The sequence below is a fragment of the Antedon bifida genome, chromosome 5 (genome assembly GCF_963402885.1).
Source record: "Antedon bifida chromosome 5, ecAntBifi1.1, whole genome shotgun sequence".
NCBI lineage: Eukaryota > Metazoa > Echinodermata > Crinoidea > Comatulida > Antedonidae > Antedon > Antedon bifida.
The window spans coordinates 7,216,764-7,242,441 of NC_136230.1; the positions used below are offsets into that span (position 1 = coordinate 7,216,764).

At 33.1% G+C, this 25,678-nt stretch overlaps 2 protein-coding genes across 2 annotated transcripts in view; both read right to left on the bottom strand.

The window, feature by feature from the left end:
* Positions 1-6,961: 6,961 nt before the first annotated feature.
* The window catches only part of LOC144842956 (putative RNA-binding protein 18), a 122,748-nt gene continuing 104,031 nt past the window's right edge, over positions 6,962-25,678 (bottom strand). The window contains exons 2-6 of the mRNA XM_078699581.1: positions 8,743-8,873; positions 8,407-8,533; positions 8,040-8,126; positions 7,800-7,906; positions 6,962-7,373 (exon numbers count right to left, since the gene is read on the bottom strand). Coding sequence (XP_078555707.1) covers positions 7,211-7,373; positions 7,800-7,906; positions 8,040-8,126; positions 8,407-8,533; positions 8,743-8,804 — 546 coding nt within the window. The 5' untranslated portion in view covers positions 8,805-8,873 and the 3' untranslated portion in view covers positions 6,962-7,210. The remainder of the gene's footprint in view (positions 7,374-7,799; positions 7,907-8,039; positions 8,127-8,406; positions 8,534-8,742; positions 8,874-25,678) is intronic.
* On the bottom strand, positions 12,587-24,272 carry LOC144842940 (acetylcholinesterase-like). Its single transcript, XM_078699557.1, has 4 exons — positions 24,186-24,272; positions 19,139-20,670; positions 15,588-15,751; positions 12,587-14,795 (listed from the first exon to the last, which is right to left on the bottom strand). Exons 2-4 carry the CDS (start codon positions 20,644-20,646, stop codon positions 14,638-14,640), a joined length of 1,830 nt encoding a protein of 609 aa, XP_078555683.1. The 5' UTR covers positions 20,647-20,670; positions 24,186-24,272; the 3' UTR covers positions 12,587-14,637.

Below are 25,678 nucleotides of genomic sequence, written 5' to 3' on the forward strand. Positions count from 1 at the left end.
GAGGCTACTCTACTAAATTTTAGTAGGAATCTACTTGGATTTAATAAACTAACTTGGCTAATAAACAAAAAACCCACCTACACATGCGTATAAGCCCAGCATGCAACTATTACGTAAATATTGAAAACATTTTCCTCAGGTTTCGATTAGTATATTGATATGTAGTTCATTGACTGTAAGCCAATAATTTTAACAACTGACGACAACTAGACGAACTGTTTTGAAACGTAAATTAAAATTAATTGGTTTACAATCAATGAACTACATATCAATATTACGTAAATATTCAGTTTATTTAGGCTAACGCTTGGTTATTTAATCATTTTGTTCTCCAATAAAAATGCTCGAATCGTGCATGAATTGACGGAAGCACGTGTCAGAAATATCCCATTTTTATACCGAGGAGATTGAGGTAGGTGTCTCGCTTCTATGAACCCAAAACTTCCTGAGAGATATTACAAATGGATGGTGAACTTTCTAAAGAAATTCACGTTGTCTTAAACAAGAAGGGCGATGCTCACAAGCAATGTTGCGTCGTCGGTTCCCACTTGTACAATACGGCACTTTGCGTCGATACGTCGCGCTGCGTTGCGTTCTAGAGTGGGAACCACGCTTTAGTTAAGACGAGTCCTGCGCATTGTATATTGCAAGATTTTTTACATGTTTAATTTTAAAAATGAAAATGACTGAAATAGTTTAGCTGATAATTAATATGACAGATTTGTGACTAATCTTCTAGAGCATTTAAGCAGACACACCATACTATCGATTCCATGATGTTGTGAATAGCCATCTTGATATAAATACCTAAAAAAACCGATGACAAATGAAAGAAATTAACAAATATTATTTAGTTAATTAATTGGGATCAATTGAATTAAATCAGACCTTGAATTATGTAGATACGTCGAGATAACGCCAACATTAATAATAATAATTTTTCCAGAGTTTACGGATCTCCAAACTTTTCCTTTCTCTTTTTCAAGAGTTTTCTCAATCATCACTTTTACTACGTAAGGTCAAGTTCGAGTCATACATTTTGTAGTTAAGATCTGACCTTGTGAAATGATAGTCTGTTTGTCTGTTGGTTCAATTACTATAGAATTTGTGTCAACGGCATAACCGCATCTATTAATATATTTATTTGTTTGCTATTAAAAAAAAACTGTTGACTGCAGTATTGCGAACTGTATATATTTTATTTTGTTGTTGATGATGATAAATAACTTTAATATTGAAATAATAAAAGATCCAGGACTTAAATGCTACTTATAACCGTGCAATTAGGCATTCTTTTTTTTTTTTCAATTGTGTATTTCTACTTCTTTCGGACCTTAATGGAAATAACTTCTTTGCATCGTTTTTTTTTTATGTGCATTTTTTTTGTGTTTAATGTTCATTTGTCAGTCTTAAGCGTGGTTCCCACTAGCGACGCAACACAAGGGCGTAACACAACGCAAGTGAATTGACCAATCACAAGCGATGGCTTATTCGCTTGTGATTGCTAACTGTCTATAACTTCGCTTGTCATTGGTTAAAACGCTTGCGTTGCGTTTACGTCCTTGCGTTACGTTCTAGTGGGAACCAAGCTTAATGTATATACCATTTTCATCAATTTTATATTGTTGTTGTATTACCTTGTATATATATTATGATGCCAAATAAAATCAAATGTATCTATCGGTAGAATAGTACAGCTCTCTTAAACACCTGTACATTTTAGTCTATGTAAATTTGTATAGCTATTGTTCAGACACACTTAGCCGGTTTTAGTATTAGTTATACCTTCCTGTCCTTTCACACTTCTTGGCTGTGTATTTGCAGATGCTTTTCCCAGGGAAGAGTGACTCTTTCAGTTTTATACCGTGGGTAAGTAGGCTTATTGTTTTCTTCTTGTTGTATAGGCTAGTTCCGTCGTGAGGTGGTTTCCCGAATGATCGTAAAATCAAAACGGTACTGGGTATGACCAACTAGCGTTCTTGTCAGCAACTAGTTCCTTTAGACCTGCTGCTATGACCCACTAAAGATTATAAATGGTGGCTACCCGACTCAGCTCTACTAAAGAATAGCTTTGCTTACACTTGGCACGTATAATTTTAGTTTACAATCTCACAACGAGAAGTAAAGCTATACATTGTTTATGAATATATCAGCCAAATTATATTTAGTTTGATCACTCTGTCCACACACAACTTTACGTGTAATATTCCTAGTTACTATTTCATAGCAATAGCAAACAAAAACTGCCTTTGAAAAAAAAAATACATTTTCAAGATTCTATGATTATGTTCAGACGTAAAAATCAATTACACGTGTAACCTAAATTACTCTTCCACAAATTAAATCCAGTATTAATATTTACAATTATGATGTTTACTACGAATGATATAATACAGAAACTGAAATACGATATGATCCAAGTTCACATGGCAGGAAAAGTGACTCCTGTCAAATGTAGCCTAATCTTTCCAAAATTGGCGGGATAATAATAGCTTGCTAGCAGCAGGATATTCTCAGTAGAGAACCTAAATAGAACATCCGTCATCCTAACTTAATTTTTTTAAATCTAAAACGAAATTTATTTATGGAAATTTCATGAAATAGAATGGAGTAATAAGAAAAACCTGATATTTCTATACGAAAAGACAGTATAGTAAAAGACAACACAAATATGTTTTCTTCGTATTTCAAATAATTTAAATTTTATTAATGTTCACACAATATGTACTGTAAATGCAGTTTTTACATACATCTTTCACCAATTAAAATCGCATAAAGTAAACTAAAAAAAAAAATTCTGATTGTGAACTTTTGTGAGGTCTTTTAGTCCAAGAGCATTAGTTCATAAGTATAGGCAGACCCGGAAATTTCTGGTAACAAGCTAATTTTTTCAGGAAAGGTCGAGAACTATGATTGGAACATCATACTAAAAGTCCTGAAAAATCCTCCTTGTGCTCTCCGAGAAATCCAAGATGGCGTCCAAAATGGCTGCCATTTTAAATTGGTCTATAACTTTGTAAACGCTTGTCGTAGAGTATCGATTTTGGTGTCAAATAGTTCACAATATATACATTCCTATTTGCTCTAACAGAAAATGTTGTCAAAAAATGGCCGCTACTACAGTTTCTGGCCTTTGACCTTTGACCTGGTCTTATCATATCTCGGTAATGGCTTGTCATAGAGAATTAAGATTAGGCCCAAATTGTTCAGAACATGCATATTTTTATTTGGTGTAATGAAATATTTTATCCCAAAATGACCGGAAGTGAGGTTATTGACCTCTTATTGACCTATTCATATCTCTTTACCGTATCTCAAGAAATATTTGTCGTAGAGCATTACTTTTGGTGTCATATTGTTTGGAACATATACATTTCTATTTAGTCTAATACAACAGTTTGCCCTCAAATGCTCGGGAGTAAGTTAATTTATTGAAAACTTAAAAAATCAAAGAGCTACATAGGCAGAGGATATGAATACTGTAGAAAAAATCTAAATCAAAGTTTTAACTCTGCCTTAAAACATGTTTTGGGCATAGCACATCATCAGGTAAAGTGAATTGTTACAAAAAGAAAATATGAAGTCAATAAATTACAAAGAATAACTGTCAGTGGCTAATCAAAGTTGGTTAAGTAAACAAAAGACAATTGGCAAATACATATGTACACAGCACATATCCGACCATTTATATGCAATTTTGAATTGCGTGCAAACGCGACTCTATTGCTCACTATGTCGGTCGGTAAACACTAACTCATATTCATATTTTTTTGTTATTTTGACACTGGATATTAATACTTGTAGGCAAATATAAATGTTTTTAAACATTTTTCAACATTTTTTAACTTTTTCAGCAATTTCGGTCGGTTGGTCAGTCGGTAAACACTAACTCACATTCATATTTTTTCGTTATTTTGACACTGGATATTAATACTTGGAGGCAAATATAAATGTTTTTACAATTTTTTTTACATTTTCAGCAATTTCGGTTATTCGGTCAGTTGGTAAACACTAACTCATATTCATATTTTTTCGTTATTTTGACACTGGATATTATTTAATACTTGGAGGAAATGTTTTTAAAAATGTGAACATTTTTAAACATTTTTAGCAAATTCGGTCAGTTGGTCGGTCGGTAAATAAACAATAACTCAAATTTACGCACGCGACTGCAGCCATGTATATGGCCTTGTTGACTTTGTAAAAATGCATTTTGAAACATTCCTTGCTTTAAATGTTCGTTGTATGGCTTATTTATGATAAAAAGAGAATATACCCTAGGTATTTCACGTCAAACGCTCTTTACTCGGCATGCATAGACTTTCTTTTCCAGATTCAGATTTTATTTGGTCCTTGCTGAAATCTATAAAAAATAGATTGGAATACCCGGGCAATGATCCCGGTACCTCTCACATGCTAAGTGAGAGCTCTACCATTTGAGCTAGTCCCCCAGTTACATATTTAACTGTTTAAAGATGAAAAAAGTATCGCCATATGCCCTATATATGATTTATTAAATATTGAAAATATGCAAAATAAGGGTCTTTAAATCACTTCAACATTGATCAGCAGCATTCTGTTACAGTCATTCATCATCTGATGTTGCATCTTCAACATCTTGGTGTTTGTTGCTTCTTTCACATCATTATCATCATGTTCATCTGTATGGGTGTTGTTGCATGTTTGCCCAAAAGTTATGACGTTATGACGTTTGAGAACATTCAATAGTGCATTCTCTTTTAAAACAAGGAATGACCTGGTTTCATGTTTCAAAATGCATTATTTTTACAAATAAAATGGTCTTTAACATTAAGTTTTTGACAATCCGGAGTATAATATATGCCATGTACATAGTGTTCCCTGCCAATTGAGCATTTCCATGCGAAATGTATATGACCTGAACATTTCATTCTCACACTCACAGTATCATAAAGTCTATACATTTCCTAAATTACATAACATTTCTACTTTTCTGAACAAAAAAAATTATCATAATTTCTATAATAAATTATAAAAATAACGACGTGATTTCAACAAAAGCACTAATTCGCGTATGTACTGTAATGCGAGTTACAGACGAATAACGCATTTAAAATGTATTCATGACATCTACATATAGGTGACATTTTGTAGCAATAACCTTTCAACCATACTAGTATGAGAATTTCAATTAACGTGTCCCATGATATTCTTTGTTCTATCGAAGTTAAATAAATGATTATTTTGGTTTTTTCTTGTATAGTTCATACCCTTATTACAGTAAAATTTACCCTCAAGGTTATTGTTGAAAATAACAAAACACTCTTCAACTACCCAATAAAATGTTGCGGAATAACCCATTTTTTTGTTTACTTAACCAACTTTGATTAGCCAATGACAGTTATTCTTTGTAAGTTATTGACTTGATATTTTCTTTTTGTAACTTTACCTGATGATGTGCTATGCCCAAAACATGTTTTAAGGCAGAGTTAAAACTTTGATTTAGATTTTTTCTACAGTATTCATATCCTCTGCCTATGTAGCTCTTTGATTTTTTAAATTTTCAATAAATTAACTTACTTCCGAGCATTTGAGGGCAAACTGTTGTATTAGACTAAATAGAAATGTATATGTTCCAAACAATATGACACCAAAAGTAATGCTCTACGACAAATATTTCTTGAGATACGGTAAAAAGATATGAATAGGTCAATAAGAGGTCAATAACCTCACTTCCGGTCATTTTGGGATAAAATATTTCATTACACCAAATAAAAATATGCATGTTCTGAACAATTTGGGCCTAATCTTAATTCTCTATGACAAGCCATTACCGAGATATGATAAGACCAGGTCAAAGGTCAAACTGCCAGAAACTGTAGTAGCGGCCATTTTTTGACAAAATTTTCTGTTAGAGCAAATAGGAATGTATATATTGTGAACTATTTGAAACCAAAATCGATAATCTACGACAAGCGGTTACAAAGTTATAGACCAATTTAAAATGGCAGCCATTTTGGACGCCATCTTGGATTTCTCGGAGAGCACAAGGAGGATTTTTCAGGACTTTTAGTATGATGTTCCAATCATAGTTCTCGACCTTTCCTGAAAAAATTAGCTTGTTACCAAAAATTTCCGGGTCAAACCCTAATGCTCTTGGACTATTTAGAAGGCTGCCAATTCGGTCCTGCCTGGATACCCCAGTGAACGTCAATTTTGAAAGTAATTTAGGTTTGGCCTCGTCAGACACCACAACTGTTATCCCTTGGGATGCATACCATCATATTTCATTTTAAAAACATTTATGTGGATCTGTTGCACTTGTCATCGAAATTTCGCACTTACAATCTTGGTGACATTAAAGATTTTCTTTAAAAAAAGGAATTTCTCACTTTTTCTTTTACTTTATTACAAATTCCTTATCTTCACTTTCAATTTCACTCTAGCTCGTACTATTTTTTTCTTTCAAATCAAGTGGAAACTGGCAGGTTTAATACCCTGTTTTACCTAGTATTGCAACTATGCTAGTAGTTTATGTGACAACACTTTAGCCTTTATTAGGAAACAATGTTTCCATCTTAAACTAGGTTCGTCATTGTTGAATGCACTTAGTGTAATGTTAGATGTATCATTCATTTGCAATATAAGGTATTTTCACAACTTCCAAAAGCATAAAACTCAAAGATACATGCTGCTTTAAACAAATATTTAACAACCTTGTTGTGGCTTGGTGGTTATGATGCTTGGCTACCACTCCACGGATCCTGGGTTCAAGTCCTGTCACATGTCAGGATTTTTTCTAAGGACAAAATTACAACTCCACTCCCAAAGACTTGTAATAAGACTTTGTTTATGTAGAGCATCTTGTGTATATGTGTATTTTGTGAACCTCTGAGGGTCCCTAATGATCAGCAATTGCTGGATGGATCACCCTCATTAAATATGGTAAAAAAAAAGAAAAAACCTTTTGTGCAATAGGATCTCACAATTGACTGTATTTTTTTAATGGTTTTTTTATATGGTTTTTGTTATTGCTTAATATTGTATTGATTTTCTTTGTGTGTGCTGCCCATATTGTTTTCTAATTTCCGTATGTTCATACAATGCTTTCAGCTTTTGCTGCTTATTATATTTTTATACCGAAATAAAATAAAAATAATACATAATATTAATAAAATATACACTACGTCCCTGATATATACAAACAGACACATGATCCTGACAATATGTGTTACCTTTTATCATAAGGTTTTTTTGATTTATAAGAGTTCGTTGAATGTTTTTTACAATTGTAATTGTCAGATGCTTTTTTCATTTCTTCGACTTTAAAAGCATCTTTGTCTCCATCCATTACCATCAACTTTGCTTCCAATGCTCTGATCTTAGTTTCCAGGCTGTAAAGAGATGCAAATAGGCATTCCAAAATAGTATTCTAAATGTAGTTGGGGATTTCGATTAAAAAATCCAGATTCAACCAAATTCTTAAGAAGATATTTCAAGGGTCTATGTCAAATTGGGGAGGAGGGAGGGGGGAAATAGAAGGGAAGGTGGAGAAAAGGGGAGGGGGAAGAGAGGGAGAAAAGGGGTGTCCCATTACAGTAGTCTAAAAAAAAGTGTTAATTGCCACTGGATTAATGTGGCCATAAAATAAATAATGTAACCTCCTCACATAAGGCAAAGCCATTTGGAAAGAGCAGTATCAGTCTAGCAACAATAAACAGCAATATGTGGGATACTGTAGTATTAGAGTGAGAGATTATTTAGAGAGTTAATATTTAAGAGTTATGTGCTATGGTATGGGCCAGTTGCCTTTTACCAACCTTATCTTTTTAGCATTTTTAGCTCCTGAACTCTGACCTCCGAAACTTGCTGGTAGTCTATCGGCTGAGATACCACTGGGTTGTTGCTTAGCAACCAGATCCTCTCTCTAAAGATTGAAATTAAAATATGTTTATGTGCATTTTCATTTAATTTGTATTTCAAATTTTAGCATATATTGAGTCCTGCAACAAAGTAGATAAAACTTAAAGATCATTGCTCGGGCTAAAAAGAAAACTTACGGATGGTTGAGAGTGAGCCCTTTTGACGATTAGGCGTTTTCCAAGGGCTACCTTTCCATCTAAAAGCAAGATGGCATTACTTGCCTCCTGAAATTAAAAAAAAAAACTTTTATAGTGAGTGCTATGTTCATTACTGCTATGTCGAAATATGAAAGATGAAAACTTCACCATCCTTTGTCCATCTATCTCTAGCCCTATAATTTCAACTCTTGCCCTATAATTTCAACTCTTCTTACCCTCATGAAAGTTCTGTAGCTATATGTATGTCCAAATAACATTCTGTCTTTTATTATTGAATGCTTTGTACTGTTTAATATATAAATTATTATTACACATTCAAATTAAGACTTAATTCATCATACTGTACCTCTTTTGTGCTGTAACTAGCAAAACAGTAACCACGGGGCTTGCCTTGATTTGGACCAGTCTTGTGAAACAAGAAGTCAAATTTCTTCACATCACCATATCGTTTAAGGATCTTCAACAGGTTAAATCTGTGTTTTACAAAATGTGCAATAGTTATGGGGTATTCAGTACACCAGTAAGATATTTTAACATTAACCTTTACCTGCGGCTCACTTAAGCTACCAACCAGGCGCGTTCCACAGCCAAGCATGCCAGGAGGGAACGAGTTAGTTAGGCCTACTACTAGCTAGGCTAGGCTGTCGAAGATTAGAAAATTATATTGACAACAAAATCTTACTCGGTCAAACGGGGATCTAGATTACCGATCCATAAACGGCAATCGGCCTCAACTTCTTCCATTTCAGGAAAACAGCATAATTAAATTGACCTAAAACAAATTACAATGTTCTTTTTTTATTGTTGTTTACCAGCCTACTCCCTTTGTTTTTTTTAGTACTGAGGGCGCTGGTCTTCGTTAAAACAAGCGCCGCCTATCGATAAGCATTGAACTTAAATTATTTTTTGTTGTCACCCTTTTTTTTTATTTTGTTAATTCTTACATTTCGATAAAATATTATGGTCATCATATCTTATTTCTGTTTTAATCAATATAGGATTTTTTTTCATAAAACATATCCAACAGCTTTAGCGATTACTGAGTCTCCATCAGGCTATAATATTCATTCATTTCATTTATTCTTTAATCCGTATATCCAATGTACATATATACATTAAAGAATAATATTACTTAAGCTGATTATAGAAAATGCAAAAATACAATAATAAAACAAAACAACAACAACCCATGGACAGTATGTACTGGTAAGTCATTTAAACTCTCCGAGAGTAAAAATCCGCACGTGTTGCCCACAGACCTTGTACTAGGCCTATCTGTAAAATGCTAGTATTCATCATTAAACGATTCCTTGTTGTTTTTTTTTTTATCGAAAATCGGTTAAGAATGATCGTGGATATCATAGTGAGTTGAGAATACGGTCAGTAGTAGGACCAGAGAATAGAAAAGGACACACATTATGTAATTTAATTAAGAAATTGGTTTGTCACAGTTTTAGTACAAAGTTATTAGATTAATATGCATTGCATATATTTTAGTTAACGTAATAGTAGGTAAGGCTATAGTAAGGTAGTGGAAAAGTATCAGGTAAAGTAAAAAAGTAAAGTAAAACATTGGTTGCTCCTAATATTAGACGAAGTAATTAAGGAGTTAGTATAGCGCTTATAGTGCGTCAGTTGGGTATCAGGACCATGGGAAAAGGAACTTGTGCATGTTTATCAGGTAAAGCTAATAAAATAGTAGTAGACCTACAAACAAAATAACTTTAGGCATAGTTGATGCATGACTCAGTTATCAAACTTTCTCTTCCCCAGTGCGTCTAGGCCCGGACCTTTGATCAGTAGATAGAAGTGATTCATTGATATAACTACTTTACAGATTGATTACTGTATAAGTAAATGCTTTTGATTAATTATTGTCATTTGTTATAAAGAAACCTGCAGTTTAAATTTGAATTTATGGAGTACGATACATTAGGCTTCTACGGAACTTTCGTAAGGTTAGGGTTCGAGAAAGCGACCCATAATTTTTGTTAACAGCAAACACATTTTAAAGCATGCTACTAATGAAAGTATTTAAGATAAAATCAACACGTGACCTTATGCAATCCCATCGTGCAACAAAGTAAACTATTTTTATGTGTAAGTACGTAAGCATTTACGCGTATATGAAATACAGCTGTCATTTTGTGAATGATTTTTGTAGGCTGAACCAACTTAAGCTGTTTTCTTAATGTCATTCGAAACTGTTTTTAAATTGTAAGTGTAGTAGGCTCTAAAAACGGAAGACACTCTGGAAGTAAGCCGTAACGGTTTATTGGAATACGGCTGTCGCGTGATGACGTAATACAAATCACATTTTACCTTTATGCACAAGGGCGCAATGAACTTCATGGAAAGAAAACTATAATTATAATATTCGAGTACATTTTTGTTGCTACCCAATGCTATAAATTAACTATAACCAATCCTTGAGACGTTTTTTATTTGCATAATATTGTATCATCAACTTATGTTTTACTGCTTCTAACGATTGGTTCCCACTAGGGACGCAACGCGAGGACGTAAACTTAACGCAAGAGAGTTGCAATATGACAAGCGACAATTCGAATAATCCATCGCTTGTCAAAATCACTTGCGTTCTGCTAGTGGGAACCAATCTGGTGTTCAGTTCTTTGATCATCCAAAAATAAACCCCATGACAAAACGTGGTTTATTTAAATGATTTGCACTTTATCATGTTTATGTTTTATTCTTGAATTATCGAATAAGTTTCCATCCACTTAAGACGGTTTATACGTCATTATGTGTATAGTAATGATATTGATATAGGCCCAATAGGCACGTAAAACACAACATCATAATGAATATTAACTCGTAATTACCGGCTGCGTAAACATACCATAATTTGTCTACAAAAACATTGACATACGATTGAAAGTTCAAACATAATTTAATTTAAAATATGCCTATTATGATATTGTCCTTCCTTCCTTCCGTCCTCTTGTTTTAATCAATGATCCGCAACGTCAGGTGGATAATATACGACAGTATTACTGGGACGTTGGCTTCTCGATGGGGCTTTTTTCAGGGACATAGAAGTTGAGTTAAAGAAGTACTTTCTTGAGTTTCCTGTGCAATTATTGTTCAAGCACAGCAAGAAGCTGGATAAGAATCCACGACCCAGAAAGTTTAAGGCAAGCACGTTAACCACCAACGTTCTGCCATCACAGTGAATGTACATGAATATAAATAACTATAGTACTAGTTATGATGTACATATCAAAAGAACAGCCTTTAATTATGTATTGAAAATATTGACGTTTTAGTTTCTTGTCATTAATACTTTAATCGTTAGTGCAATTACAATTCAATATGTACATACACAAGTACACGAACCTAATTACTGATTATGAGGCTATCAATTTCAATTAGGTAGTACCGTTCAACAATGACAATTACAATATCGAACGTTTAATATTGTTATGTAAAGCCGTTTGCAAGTATTTCTAACAATCCATTTCTAATGTTCCTTTTTTGAAATGTTTTGTTTCGATATTTTCATGGCCTTAATTTTTTTGGAACAACAAAGTTAAAACGTGTGCAAATATAAAGTATTAGAATTTAACAATCTAAAATAATATAACATAACATGAGTGCATACTTAGATCCGCGTTGCAAGGGATCGATAAAGGTAATTTATTCATTCCTTATTTTAGAAAACTGATTCATTTCTTGGAATTGTATTACAACGTCATTTTAAATTAGGTCCAATTAAGCTGTATGATGCATAAAGTGCGTGTATTTAGCCAATTCGTCAGAATTCTACATTAGGACTAAAATACGTATATACAAAGTTGTTAAACGTGAACATTATTGTCAACAATTGTATACGTGCGCGTGCGTAAGGTTTATGTCACTTTCTTGTCGAATGGTGATGCTTTACGTACATGATGACGTAATTATATCTTAGAGATGTATATATGTGTTTTAATGTAAAGTTTCTACATGTCTAATAAACTATTTCTTGGCCTGTATCAACATTTTCCTAGTGTCACATATAAGCACAATTATGTGATAGTACAGCATCACATGTGAAGGCTGTATCATAGATCCTAACCCTTAATTATATCTTAGAAATGTATATGTGTTTTAATATGTAAAGTTTCTACATGTATATTAAGCTAGTGTCATATAGGCCTATAAGCAAATTATGTGATGCAGCATCACATGTTAAAGTGTGAAAGCTGTATTGTAGACTTTCCCTATGATACTGAACAAAATATGTTGTCATTGTGGAGATAGCACTGATGATCAAGTGTGTATACATATGTTCTTTCCTATATGATAGACACCAATGCAAATTTGCATCACAACCAAATTTAAGCACATCAATGATTGATTATAATGTTGTGTTCTGTAGATGAAATCTATATCTGTATGTTGAGTTTATCCCTAACTATGAATGATAAAACTGCTACATCGCCCGGCATTTTAGTAGTTTGAGAGCTAGTCTCGTTTCTCACTTGTTCTTGAAACAGGCAGTAAATAATGTTGTAATCACAGTATATATAGTCGTCGTGAATTTATTTCCTCTAGAATTAAAACATTACATCAAACGTATCTTCACCAATATTTCATACCACTAGACTTTCAACATTTCGTACATATTATGGTCATAGAAAAATGCAAAATAGTGGTCTTTTTGAATCAGTTTAAACTGAAAACAAAAATCAGCAAAGCAACATAGTAATACTGACTATAATTCACTGAACTCGGGTATGTATATTTACAGAGAATCATTGCGATATCGGATTAAGAAAACCGTTCAAGCAGTATTATCATGGTATAATATATTTTACTGTATTCAATTTCTGACTGGGTCCCACACCAGTAAAACAAGACCATACATACACCTAGTTATTTTGCTAATTAGGCTATTATGTACGGTATTTATTTTAATTTAAACTGTGTCAGGTTGATGAACTCTAATATACAGTACTTATAATTACCACTAATCGTGTAAATATTCCAAGTTTTTTCGTATATGCGTTAATAAAACAACCTACTTAAAAATATTCAGCACATGTGACATCAATGCAGTAATGTAACCTACAAACATAGACTGTTATAATAATGTTAGTACAGATTCAGATCAACACGATACAGTCATAAAATAACATCAAGAATGTTTTCCTTAGAGACTTAAAGTATGCCTGACTACACACTTGACGTGAGAGGAATGTCACATACATATCATATACTGTCATTTCAGTATATTCACCAACTGTCAACCCACTTTTGATAATATCTACAAATGTTATAAAGAAAATCTGAGCTAAAAATGATAACGTAAATGATCTAATAAAATTGTATAATTATTTGACTGTCAGTCTATGTATATATTCTGATAACAGTGTAGAGTTTAAAATTAATTTGGTCTTTATGCAAATTAAGTTCCATATAATGTGTGTACAACAAATTGTGCGAATGTCATTACCCATCTAAGCATGTACCGTGGTGCTTATAATACATCTGTATACCAACTGCAGCGCATTCAGCTGCGAAATCACGTTCCACGTGGCGCCGAGTGTAATTAGGCTGATGCTTTTTATTCGATCATTTACGATATCTCTATAAACACGAAATACGTAATGTCTTAACTAATTAAACAAAGTTTTCAAATATTAAATGCGCACACACATGTTATATATAGCCTATTTACACTTTGTTGATCGGTCTATTTTTTGATAAAGACCCCTCAAATCAGTGTTATTAATTGGTCCATAACGGACTAAATGTAATATTTACAAAATGTACTGTAATAATTTAACAGCAACAACAAACAATATGTACACTTTTGAGTAACTTACATTGAAACAAGACTTAGATAGAGAATATTCTAAAATAGAAAGTTAATTACATGTGTAACTTAAGTACGTAGTATTGCTTTTATTTTCACTATTATATAATATTGCTATGACGTCATCAAATTTATACCATCACATATTTTTAGATTTATAGTTTGTTTTACTTTCATTTCATTTCCATTGGGAAGAATATACAGTAGCAGTATGCAATTGAAATAAAAAAATGTATACAGTATTATTTATATAGTAACTTTATTTTCGCGGCTATTTATACTCACGCCTTTTTCAAATGACATTTTCTCGATCATGTTCGTCCTTGTTTATTTCGATTGCTTTCTGTTGTCTTAAGACTCGTTAAATAAGGAATCTCATGTTAGTTTAGGGCTAGGCTACAATATCAATCATCGAGACCTAACTAGTTTCTCTTCTCTCGGTTAATAAGTGTACGTGCATGAGGGTTATCAACCTGCTTCCATTTCTCCAAGAAGGGTTGCTCATTGTTGACAATGTGCGCACCTAGTCGAAGTTCGTCTGGTTCGTCATTTTTTTATTTTACTGTATATAACAGATTTTTCGGATAGATTTTTCAAACCAATGCTGGATTTACTTACAGAATATTTATATATTATAATATGCTTATATGGATTTAAATTGTATGGCATAGTATTGGTCGTTTTGTAACATTTAAATAATATGGGGTTACCAAATATATCTGTTTTACTTGACTTCAACCGCCAACGAACATTACTTTACAGCTCATTGCGATTCGTTCCTTGGTTGTTTCCCGAGCATCTCCTTTCCTTGTCTGCTATATAATTGTTAAACTCAGCCTTCCATGCAACCATGTATTCGCTGCTCCACAGGTGAAATTCTTTCTTCCATTCCATCTCAGATTCGTTTATGTCAGCTGTTAAAATAGTGAAAAAAACATTAATATTGTTTGATTAGATGTGATATAATGCAAATTCCACAACTGCAATTACTACGAAAAGTATTTTTTGTTATTAAAATTTTCTTTTTTTTTCATTTTATCAGTTTTAATGAGAACCAAATTAACTGGTAATTGTAGGAAATATTATGAGCATCGTTTTTCAAAGTTATTATTAAACCATGTTTTATTTTAATATTTTTAAAATGTGATGCTATTGATTGTTTCTATTTCAAGGTGAGGATTGTTAGTTCATAGTAGAAGTAACATAATATTATTATTAAACTAAAATATCTTATTAGATTTCCAAATTAGTTATTTAGATTTAGTGAAGTAAACTAATAGCTGTATAGAAACTAGAACTGTATTTCACTGGAAAACAAGCTCTCCGAGTCACTGCTTGTCAAGCTCTCTAGTCACTGCTTGTTATATGTGCTTAAGATTGCCGAGTGGAGACAAGGCAATGTTTGCCTTGAAGAAGAGAGGTTGCATAAATTGAATCGTTGCTCTATTACAAAACAGTTCAGACAGAGAAAGTTCTCTGCTTAAATGGCAACGTTATAAGCCTGTGTCATCTGCATTGACCAAGTTCAGAGTTAAAATAGTTATTTGCCCTTTCAGACATTTACCGTGGTTTCAGCTGTTCAGCTAAATAGAAAAACGGATGACCTGCCTGTTACTGTGATATGAGAACCATGGATTATGGTAGTCATAGATCGCAAGCTTCCTAATGTATAGATACTATTATCAGAAGGAATAACCACATCATACCTGTTTCTCTAGCAAGTTTTGGAAGAAATTTGCTCCAAAGTGCACATTTATTGGTTCGTGGGCCTTGTTTCGTTGACATGTAGTCTTCTAATGAAGCACTCAGCTCAATGTAATGCTGTTTGGTTTTGCTAAACTTTTTCCAGTAATGATCATCGGTTGGAGTTCTTCAAAAGAAAATAAATACAACATTATTGGAGACATTAGACCTACGGTATATGATTTAATATTAATACGCTTGTCTGTCTAACACCTAAACATTGTTTTATACACTTTATTTATCATAAATGATGATGCAGATAAGCAATTTTATTTTAACAAAGCAGCTAGTTTATATATTATGCAAATTAGGTCAGATCTGGCTTGAAACTAGCGTCCAATTTTGTCCAATGTGTGTTCTCGAGTCCCTTTTCGAGACAACACAATTGTTTCAAGAGTTCCAAGTACATTTTCATATTTTAAGTTTTTACAGATTATTAACCTGAATTCGTCTGATGAAAAACTATATTAGAATAACTATCATAAAATCCCAATACAAAATGTTTTTAAAACGAAGTTAAACTTATTTTTTTATAGGGTGTTGGTTATTAAGTCATCATGCATGTAATTATTAAAGATGTATTGTTGTTATTGACAACAATATTTTTTTTTACATTTTCTGTTGTTGAATATTCCATTTTATTGTCACATAATATTTATCCACTTTGAACACCAATTGAATCGAAACCAAATTTATTTACCTGATAAAACTGTAATTTAAAGCAAAAAATAGTAAAATTGGCTGGCAGACAATGGGCTTTTGGTTAAATTTGACCATTAATTTTATATGAGAAAACATTTTTTTGTTTTTTTACGGAAGGAATTAATTTTATTAAAACTACAAAATATCCTATTCAAAGTCTGATTTAATTAATCTTCATTTTTCATGTTTTTGGGGGACAATACATCTTGAAGTACTTTTAAAGAATTGAATAAACCAAATAAAGACATTTTGAGAAAATCTATTCTTCGCATAAAGCTAATAACACTGAAATTGCAGCATTTCGCTTGTGGATAGTTGACGTAATTTAAGGAAGATTTACGAGTTAATTCTGTTGGCAACTATTCGATTAGTGATAGTGTATGTATTTACTGGTAGTTTGCCTAATGGATTGTATGCATTATTTAGCTTTTTGTGTCTATGAACTTTTCAGTAGATTGTTGACAATGTCCCCAACGTGTTTTTTTATATTTTAAATGGTATAGATTTTTGGTTAACGATACCAATTTGGGCTAATGTACATATATTTTAGTGAGTGTATACTAGTCTATATAAGATGTCGTGGGCGTTAATGGATTTTATCCATTTATATCTACCATGATTCTTTGTGTCTATTAATATTGTACGTTTATTGTATATACGTACGTAAATTGTTGAATGTTTTTTGCATGGTAGACGTATAGATTTTGTTTTCGCAAAAATAACAATTTCTAATTGTTTGAAAATGTCCCAATATTGTTTCTTCAGGGAGGATTGTATAATGACAATAGCATTTAATAATATTGATGCCACAAAACTAAAATAGTAGCAAATAATAGAAATATTATTGATTATATTATTAAGTGGGGTATCCCTTTTCTAATTTGTTATGTAGGCCTATTATTTTAGAAAATGTTATCTGTACTTTCTTTTTATTTGAGAATAAATAAAATTTATTATTGATTGTATAAACGTAAAGCTACATAAAAGAGCTCACTTAAAACCGTTTTTTTTTGTTGCAGATTTTAAAAGTCAAAACCAAACTGAAATGTGTTTTAGAGATCTCGATATAAATTTTGTTTTGTTTATTTTATACAGTAAATTTTGTTTTGATTAATGATTAATTTCACGGTGCCGTTTTTGGATGAGTTAATATATTGGCAATCAGTTTGATCTCGGTTGCTGAGTAAGGAACCTTTAATAGTCTTACTATCTGATAATCACTTACAAAAAGGAAATGATATTATGTTTGAGAACTTAACTATTTCCGTATTAAATAAAATACGAAATATACTTTCGTTTTCTGAATAAATAAATTTTTATTTAAATAAACAATCGGAAATTTAATTACATCTACATCTATTTTTATTTCATTTTATAGAAAATAACAAAAAAGTTTATATGAATAATCCATGGTTTACCCAATTTGTTTATGTTCTGGAAATTGATCTCTTTTATTTTTTATTTTGTTGTAATTTACGTCTCCCCTCATTCGTCCGCCGTCTTTAAACGATAGGCTACTGTAATGTATTACGGCCAGGTCGGTAAAAGCTGTTTGAGGTTGAATACAATCAAGACCGAAGAGTTACTATAGGTCAGAGTCGTAACAGGAAGGGGAAAGTATGTGGTGCGTATCAGCAGGAGGGAGAGTAGGTCACGTTAGACGTGAGAGTGGGATAAGATAAAAGGGACGAAAAGTGTGCGAGTAGACCTATTAGTAGACGCGATCTAGACTGGTTAGTCGGTCCCTTACTTAAGCTTGGTTCTCACTAGAACGCAGCGACGTATCGACGCAATGTGCTGTATTGCGTAATCACAAGTGGGAACCGACGACGCAATAGTGCTGCAAATATATCGCAGGTTTGATTTCACGCAGGCGGGGGCAAACACAATTATTAGAAGGGCATTTGCTTACGTTGCGTAGGTAGCGTTACGTTGCGTCGGTAGTGGGAACCACGCTTGTATCACACTAATTTTGTAGCGCAAACAAACTGTTCCCTCCCCTTATTTTAAACAAGGTTGCTAATTTAACGATACACTAAGTGTATGTAGTAACATCAGTTAGACGCGTCAATCACGATTGCATATTTGCACGCTGGGTAATTACTTACAGACGTCACAGTTTTGTTGAAATCAGTTAACGTGATGATTACATACTTCCATGTCATCGCAGGCAAATGGCTCGACGCCATTATGCCCTCGATTTGATATTTTACTTTATGCGATCTGGAAATATCAAATTAAGCTACATATTCCAATGCTGTTACATTATATTATTATGATAGGCCTACTTCCTCTCAGTCGACTTAAGTTGACTCTACCATACATCCCTGCAGTGAAACGTCTTATTCAAATACTATACTGTTACTATACATCGTTTAATGTTGAAATATGACATATTTATTTCATGTTTACAACGTTGATGTTCCCAGATGCAAGAATGACCTTACCATAATGTTTGGATGTTTTAAAGTGTGGAAATAAAGATTATGTTTTTGATTTCCTGATTTAACTTCTTATAAAATGGTCATTAACTGTAAAAATAAATTACCTTTAACAAACTGTGTAGGCGTGTGAGGCTAATTAGTAACTAACGATTCTTCGTTAGAAAAAAAATAAACAGTAATTTAATTTAGCATAACAATGTATTCACATTCCGATATATTTTCTATAAACTGCTGTATACTTTCCGAGAAGATACTACCTACCGTATCTTAATATTGGTTAACACTAGGACGCAACGCAACGCGTTGCGCGTACTACTTTGTATTATTATGTTGTAGTGGGAACTAACCAAAATGATAAACATACTTACCCAGTTTTTGAAAATGTTGCCCATAGATTCATCATTTTCCTGCTAAGTCCCTGTTCTTCCTCAGTAAAATTTTGACCCTCTTGTAAAGGTTGACCAAACACAAATGCAATCTCCTCACCGTGGATGGCACCCATCCACTGGTGCCATGGACTAAACTTAGGCCGCTGCGTAAAATAGTACGAGTGTACTTTACTTCCGTCCTGAGCTGCGTAATCCAGACCGAAATCATACACTGGACACTTGATATTATAATCTCCCATCCATTCATCGGTAGCATCTCTAAACATTTCCTTATTCTCAATATCTATCCAGTTAGTGTACAGAAAAGCAATGGCGTCTATTTCAAATGAATTCGCCTGTGGAAGTTCTTTTACTATTATATCTCTGAATTGAGTTTGATTCACACCATCTGGTTGGTCTCTTTTAAAATAATCTTGTAGGTAATACACCATGTAATAAGAAGCTTCGTTTAAATTAGCTCCGATCATAATTGCTGTTGGTTTTGCAAAGCCTTTCTTTAGCATCATTTCTGGAGTATCTCTCACGAACACTCCATCCACAACAGGCCCAAAAGGAAACACATACACGCCATATTCTACCCATTCGTGTTCAACAATCGTTTCTGGGCTCAGGCCTCGCAGACATTTTATTATTTCAGATACGTTATTTTTATTCCCATTCTTGCTGTAACAATTGACTTCTTGTATTAGCTTCATTCCTCTTTCATATGCCACGTCTTTTGTCAGAACTGCCCAAGGAGTTGTAGGTGAGCCACTTTGTAAGATTGCACGTTTAAAGTAAGAGGTACTAACATTCGAAAATAAGTGAAGGCCTACACTCACGGCGCCTGCACTCTCCCCAAATATAGTTACCTTAGATTTATCACCCCCAAACATTCTTATATTGTTATAAATCCATTCCAATGCCATTTGTTGATCCCAGAGGCCGTTGTTTCCAGGAACTGTGTCATTCAACGCTAAAAATCCAAGTGCTCCAAGTCTGTAGTTTAAGGACACAACAACAACGTCTTCAGTGGCAGAAAGTATAGCTCCATCATATACGTCAATTGCAGTAGCTCCGGTGACAAATCCACCGCCATATATCCACACCATTACATGTTTCAATCCCTTCTCGTGAGGAACCCAGATATTCAATGATAGACAATCCTCACTTAAGTTAGTTTTTGGATTCCACATTTCGGCACCGCTAAAGTTTGGATACATTGTGTCTTTTAACTGATAGCAACTGTATCCAAACGTAGTGGCGTTGATCACTTCTCCCGTGTCCTTTCTTGGTTTTGGAGGCATAAACCTATTTTCTCCAATTGGAGGCTCAGCATATGGAATGCCTAGGTATGTATATACACTTTTCTGTTGCACAATCCTTTCAAAACCTCGCACAGTGCCGCTAGTTGTTCTTACTTCCAGTTTTCGAGTAAACGACGCCATGTTGGTTGTCAAGCACATTGCAATGACAACCAACGTAGACAACTGGATTTTAATAAACATTTTGTGGCCGGCTGTTAGCGGAGTCTGAAATAATAGAAAAACCAAGTGTAATTTAATGTATAAATTGGGCACCTTAAAAACTGTTTTTGCAAACGTTTTTTTCTTTTTTTTATGACTGTATCATAAAATACCAGCCAATTAGCAGGTGTTCTTGTAACATATATTCTTAAATATATAGTATACACTTTAAAATGTAAGTAATCCTTCGGTGTAGCTACCGTGAACGACTTTAATAAAACACCGCATACTGTACTGTGTATTTAATTTTCTGAAAGAAAATGTGATATCTGGATTGTTTGTCAACAGTTTCCGTGTAATTAAATGTCTGAGACAAGATTCACGAAATTGTATTGGTCCACTTAAAATGGAAATTCATTTCCTTGACATAATTAAGACAATAAGCGACAATAAAACTACAAAAAAAATACAACCAATTGCACAAACGCTGTATAGGCTATATTAAAATATAGTTAGTAGGCCAATGTTAAAACACAATTGTTGTCGCTGATATTCAATTGTTCTTATTGTACTCGAAATTCCGCTTAAGACCAAGAGAGCCACTTATTGCAGGGGGGCCAGCACAAAGAGTTGATTCCCCTTGTTGATAGTGTACTGATTCAGTTAAATATCAATCACTAGACCAACGACGTAACGTCTCATCTTAAGAGCGATACAATGAGATATAGTCATTTTATGCAAAGCAGCAATATATCCTAGGTAGGTATAGATATGTCTAACATTCCTGTACAACTATTTATCATTACGCTTAAAACGCGCCTTGTGCAAATTCTATTTTCAATCAAATTGTATAATCTTATGAAAGCGATCTTGTGCAAGTATATCGGAACTCATTAACAGTCTAGAGTGTTTTAACAGTTTTTATAAACGTGAATAAGGCGTGAAAGCACACATAAGTGTAGGTCGTAATTAAACATGAAATAGTGTGAGCAATGAATGAAAAAATCAATTACAAGATTATTGAGTTTCATACTATAACCCTGGATGTGAAACATGAACCGAACCAATTCTTACAAACCGAATAACGGTTGAATAGAAATCCATGGGTTAAAACATTTATAAGCATTGATATTAATAATTAATACTAATACAAATAATGATAACATATTTATGCTGTAACGAAGGCTCATTTAAATAAAGTTATATAATTATAACAAATATACGGTATATAACAGTAATGCAACATTAAATCTAAATAATGAGTAACAGGTATAAAAATCAACATGAATTAATAAAATATATTTAATACCAATGGATTAATAAATATTATGAAACATAAATTTAAAACTCGCTACAACGAAAATCTTTCAATTAGAAATGATTTAGTGTCATAGACGCCATATCAAGAGTTTTCTGTCACTGATTTAATGGACAATTACTTTTTACTATACTTACCATAAGGAGAGAAAACGGTAGCTACAGATAGCACCCGAACCCGATATATTCCTATGATACCCTGGACAAATATTGTTGTTTACAGATACAGCACTGATAATTGAGTAAAAGTAGACCTATAAAAAACAAGGTACCAGTATAGGCTATTTGGTACGCACAATTTAAGGTGGACCTAAACTCAACAAGGCCATATACATGGCTGCAGTCGCGTGCTCAAGTTAGTGTTTACCGACCGACTGACCAACCGACCAACCGACCGACATAGTGAGCTGTAGAGTCGCGTTGCACGCGACTAAAAATATGCCATCTATTCGCGTCTCTACCTTAACAAAAAAAAATATGAATATCAGTAAACCGTGTAACATAGAACACTGCTTTTATGCTTTTTGGTTGATATTTTGAATTTCTGCACATTAGTTTTGGCAATTATCATTAATTCCGTTTAGTGATATACTAGACTAAAAAGAAGTACAGATAGAATTACCCAAAATGAGCAAAATGTTCATAAACTTTGAGAAACAACTTGCATGCTGTACTGTAAAGTATATATATTATCGACAAATTAGTTTGTAGATTATATGAAATTATATATAACATAATACGGAAGGGTTGTATTAATATTGTTGCGAATTATAATTGGAAGTAGCCAAAAGCAATCAAACTTAAGATGCAAATCGGTTTGCCTGGCTATGAATGCATCATATAATATCTGTGGTCTGTCTTGTATTACAGGTCGTTTCATGTCAATAGAAAGGTCTCTTGTGGCGAATTGTTGATTTCCAGTTATGTTCAATAATTATCTTGTTGACCTTTTCAATGTGTTTACCAACTTACGTAATATGATAAGGAAAACGGTAAGCGAAGGTTGCAACCCTGTGCTCATTACCGATCGATAGGCATTAAGGCCCGATACTAAGACGATAAAAAGATATATTATTCTTTTTTTTCTATACAAAAACAAAAGAATTTTAGAAAACTGAATAACGTCCGCGAAAATTAAGGATGCGCAAACATTTTGGGCTTTACAGTATCCCATAGTACTAGAATGAAAACTTTTCTAATTTCTTTGGTTTTCAGAAGAAAGTAGAAAGTTTATTATCTATTTATCGTGCGTAATATGCGGGCCTTACTGTTGAACTAGAACTATGATATCATATCTTGAAATTACTTAGAAAACCCAAACAATTGAGGTTCTTCTTTGCTTTACATGAATTATTGTATTCACACTATAAAGTAAAAATCTTTCAATCGATAAAATTTGATACATTTTAGTGACAATGACGTCATAATATATACCAATCAGATTGTGAATAATTGTCCACCTACTCGAAAAAAAATGTGTTTATAGTATACTATCTGTTTTTACATGCCTGTAACATTCCTCCTCCGTCTTTATAAATTCCAATATTCTACCGTATGTTACTCAAAAGTGAAGAGATGTAGATATAATATTATTAAGAATTATTGCATAAAGTACCTATTGTTATGTACGGTATAAAGTGGTACAATTTATGTCATAGAGAGAGCGTTTAATTATCGATGCAAATTGTTACTATTGCACGTATCTGTACACATTGGGTGTAAAAATGACCGGAATTATACTGCGTTTTAAACTACATTTAAAATCACCCTTTCCTATAGTAAGATAATTATATTGATAATATTATAATATTAATATTATCATTATTTTATATATCGATAAAAGGCATCTATAGGCGTATACAGTCGACATAAAACAGTAAAATTATTATATAAATAAACTAGCCTGGTTTGAATTCGGTCAGAAAGGGGTTAGAGTGGGCCTATACAACATACTTAGGGCCTACTTCTAACTTTCTACAGTCACTTAAGCTTGGTTCCCACTAGAACGTAACGCAAGGACGTAAACGCAACGCAAGCGTTTTAACCAATGACAAGCGAAGTTATAGACAGTTAGCAATCACAAGCGAATAAGCCATCGCTTGTGATTGGTCAATTCACTTGCGTTGCGTTACGTCCTTGCGTTGCGTCGCTAGTGGGAACCACGCTTAAGAAATGTTTTTAGTAATACATTTATTTCTAAGTTTTACAAACATACATTACCAAAATATAACTGGCTTTAACCATTTTGATATGTACTGGCTTACCTTCGTTTCTTTCAGAAAAGCCCCGTGAAGGGTCCCTTACTCCCTGACACCAAAACACTTTCGTTGCTTTCAGAGACGGATTCTGTTGTGTTTCTCCTTCAGCGCAGTATCCTTTCTTATCTGACGAAGTAATTAAGTACAGCGCCACCCTGTCAACTCGGATATAATAATCAGCGTATGAGATTGATATCATTTTTTTCTTGGAATGAATATATAATGACGGTGGGAGACATCTGTTTATGAATTGATGATGCTGTCTAAATACTCATTATATTTTGACAGTACTAACCCAGTACTGAGTATGTTAGGCAGGCTCGTAGCTAGAGGGCTTTTGCGATCGAACCCACCTATACAGTATGCGAGTGATTAAGCCTAACCATGTATGTGACATAGCGATGCAAAACATTGTATGCATAGTTCTGATATAATATTCTGATGTAAATACTGCATTATAGTCTCTGATAACCCATATAATCTTATGAACCCCTTTCAATTTGAAGTAACAGAAGCGTTTAATGATGCGAAGTGTTTTTGTCAAAGGGCTTCAGCTTGATGGATTTTCCTTAATTATTTCAATTTCTTAATTCTTCACGTACGGTAACTTGTGTACCAGTTATATCATGTACAACTTTTATTTTACCGTGTTTTGGTGAGTCAAGTCAAGTCAGATTTAGAAATAAATCCGGTATGACTTACGTACAGTTACCTAGATATAAGATACAAGTCTACTTTATTGTCAAAATTTTACAATTTCTAGATATGTTTTGTACCATAGTAGATCATTAAATAATACCAAACAAAATTACCAGAAGAGGGATAAAAGTTTCCAGACTATATAATAGAAAACCTGTTTGAAATAGACCTATTTAAGTTCCATTAATAATTTAAATAGGCCTATCTATGCTACGCGTATCAATCATCAATGGCGTTTATTAACTACCTGGTCTTGCACAGATAATGTATTATCAAGTATGGTACTTCAAATAATATTTATTACCATCGTATAGCCGCTCATTCTTTCTGGATAATGTGTCAGTTATAACACCAGAGTATATTAATCTATCGTTTAAATAGATTACACGACACTTTTGACTTACTGAAGCCGGTTGTAATGTATTTACCTTGTAACGAATAATTACAAATGATTAGTCTGCAATTGGGAAGAGTAGTAGTAGTAGTGTAATACGGTTTCGTATATTATGTAGCACTGATAATCCTCAAAACTTGAAAATACTGTAACTGCGATTGATTTAATATTCTCTAATTCTATCTAATTCTGTATAGAGAATTCGAATTGAAATGACATTGCATTTTTTATTTTAAATCATCGCCTTCATCGTCATCAATATAAATTATTATTAAATCATAGATAGAAGTCATTCCCTCATTTTGGATCTTTTAGTATTTTAATTAATTAAAAAATACAAGGTAAAGTGGTAAGAATTGTGTTATTCTAAAATATAGCTTTACGTCGGTCTCCGAATAGGCTATCT

Bases quoted from the DNA above. Each gene is read 5' to 3' on its own strand.
- LOC144842940 (XM_078699557.1), bottom strand. From the start codon at position 20,646: ATGTTTATTAAAATCCAGTTGTCTACGTTGGTTGTCATTGCAATGTGC. The intron at 15,752-19,138 runs GTAAGTATGTTT...TTTCTTTTGAAG, and splicing joins GCAACATTTTCAAAAACTGG to AACTCCAACCGATGATCATT. The intron at 14,796-15,587 runs GTATGATGTGGT...CTATTTTAACAG, and splicing joins AAAACTTGCTAGAGAAACAG to CTGACATAAACGAATCTGAG.